Source organism: Octopus bimaculoides, chromosome 3 (assembly GCF_001194135.2).
Source record: "Octopus bimaculoides isolate UCB-OBI-ISO-001 chromosome 3, ASM119413v2, whole genome shotgun sequence".
NCBI classification, from domain to species: domain Eukaryota; kingdom Metazoa; phylum Mollusca; class Cephalopoda; order Octopoda; family Octopodidae; genus Octopus; species Octopus bimaculoides.
Window position 1 is genome coordinate 94,730,970 of NC_068983.1, and position 2,590 is coordinate 94,733,559.

At 31.3% G+C, this 2,590-nt stretch overlaps 1 protein-coding gene across 2 annotated transcripts in view; it reads left to right on the top strand.

Annotated features, from left to right (window-relative positions):
• LOC106873979 (synaptogyrin-2) overlaps positions 1 to 2,590 on the top strand; it is a 35,469-nt gene that overhangs the window by 24,012 nt on the left and 8,867 nt on the right. For both annotated transcript variants that reach the window (XM_052966337.1, XM_052966336.1), the window contains exon 4: positions 264 to 406. In XM_052966337.1, coding sequence (XP_052822297.1) covers positions 264 to 406 — 143 coding nt within the window. The remainder of the gene's footprint in view (positions 1 to 263; positions 407 to 2,590) is intronic.

The window sequence follows — 2,590 nt, forward strand, 5'->3', positions numbered from 1 at the left end:
CTAGGGTTGATTTTGACCAACTAAATACTTCAAAGTATATTTCAAAGTAAAAGTAAAATACTTTTTTCTGGCTAAAACAAGTAAAAGAATAAAAGAAATTATAAATTTGTTCTGGATAGACTTTAGTTCAGTTGTTAGCTGTGTATGGTAGCTGATATTTACATTTAACTATCTTGTTAGTTAGCAAGAAATTAATTTTTTTGTTAATTGAAGGGAAAAATTTCTGTAATAATCTCAAATATTTTCCTTCTTTCTACTTTTAGGAGCCTGGACATTTATGTGGTTTGTGTGCTTCTGTTACCTTGCTGATTCATGGAGGAAGACTAAATCAATGTTTCCAAAGGATCATGGCAAAGATGATATTCAAGCTGCTATTGCATTCTCTTTCTTTTCAATTCTTAGCTTTGTAAGTATTCTTACAAGTTATATGATGTGCATATCACAGATTGTCAATGTAGAGATATGCCAAAAGACATTTACTGTTATACACCCCTTGTTTTATATATTTTAGACGAGTTTATACGAGTGAAAATCATCAGGTCTTTCATACTTAATGTTTACATTGTATTGATATACTATATTTAATCCACTAAAATGTTCTCTGCCAAGGAGTGAGCTTTTCAGGCATGTTAAAAAAATTGTCATTTTTCCAATTGCTTTTTTTTTTTTAATTCAAGAAGCAATCTCACAGGACATGAATGATGTGAAGTAAACATTTAGGTTTTAGCACATAATTTATGATGGAGTAATTTGATGGGTCAATTTAGTTTCATTCCTTTCCTAAGGATTGTGTCTACAAAATTGATTGTATGGAAGATTTTGCAAATTTGAATAAGCTTGTATGTCATGGGGAGTTGTAAATTTTAATATTTGGGAACTGGCCATTCTTCAGAAAGAGAAAAGAAAGTTCTCTCCCCTTAAATTTTCAAATGTGTGGATTTTATTAACTGATTTTTGCAGGCATAGTCCAATACTAGTGTCTTCAGACCCCATTTTAGTATTTTCTGGTTCTTTGACGGTAACTTTTATGCTATATTGGTTTTCATTATCATAAAAATCCAATATTGATAACTTTGTGAAACAATCATCTATAATTCTTATGGTTCACACTTGCAAAGATGTTTTTTCTAAATACTTGTTTTTAATTCCTTGTATTTGCTTTAATGTTTTAATTAGGTAATTCTTGTCTGAAATAATCTTGATTTCATAGTTATGTTAAAGAATGATGTCTGCTCTTTTTGCATGTTTACGTGGAATGAACAAATTTTCTCCAAGACAGCATCTTACTACTTGTTATAATCTGTCATCTCTTTTGTGAGATTCAGCTTCATGAAATAAGTTTTCCACACCTTTTTCCTTTGTTTTTCTCTATCTCCCTCTTCTGCTGGTTCAATACACTTGGTACTTCTTTTTACAGCAAATAACTCATTTGCTTGTATGCATCATTTGTTCATACAACCACATACTACAAGAGAGACTACTCTCTAATGTTCATCTTTACTCTCTCAACTCATTTGTGCTTTGTCATTCATGCACATTCTGTGGGACATGCTTACTTGTAGTTTATTTTCTAGCCTTTGCAAATCTTTCATATTCAAGTCCTATGTCTTGCTACAGTGCAGCATCATGCTTTCTACACAAGCATTAGATAATTCATCCTCTATTCTGTAATAAAAACCAACTCTGTATTACCAACAGAGATAATAATCCCCTGAACTTTTTCCACTCAGTTCTTATTCTGGCTACTATGATTTCAGAACATCCACTTCTAATTACATCACTTTAAGTAACTACTAATAATAACTAATAACTACTTCTGTAGAAACTTCCAAGTATTTGAAAGATTTATTTCACATATGCTCTTATTACTTATTATTCCTGGGGCTCTGCCTCATGCAAAGTTAGCCTTCACTGTTAGTCTGCCTGTGACCCCACTATACCTCTTTACACTTGGTAGATTACAATGAAAATGTAGGGAAGAAGGCGAGACAAAGGTACTAGAAAACAAGAACAGCCTTAAAACATTCGCAACTTAAAAATAAGATTAAAATCAAATTTTGGCTAAAAGTTATTTATTTATTTATTTTACTCTCTCTTCCCTTCTCCTTATCTTTCTTTGTCTCTCCTTTTTTTTTTCTCTCTCTCTGTTTGAAAGTGCATTTTGTTATTTAGAAATTTCTGTAGAGCCTTCACGTTCCACTTCAAAAGAGAAAAAAAAGCTTAAAAGCTTTTTCTAATGCATTTCTGCCTCCATCTCTTCATACATCTCATTTTTTTCTCTTTCTCTGAAGTTTACTTCTATTTCTGGCATCAACCAAACTTCTTGACTATGTTCATCGAAAGTTAAGATAATTCTTGCTTCTCAAAGAATTTTTCTTTTTATCCACAAATCCTTATTCACATGTATACATTTGTAATGTATTTATTATTGTTTTACCCCCTCACCCCACCCCTTCTCATATAACATAAAGAAAATGGTGAGTGTAAACACAGAAAAAAATCTATTTATACAAGAGTCACTTTCATGTCACCTATACTCATTTCAATTCCCACCTTCATTCATATTTTACAATTAAAATTGCATTATGAA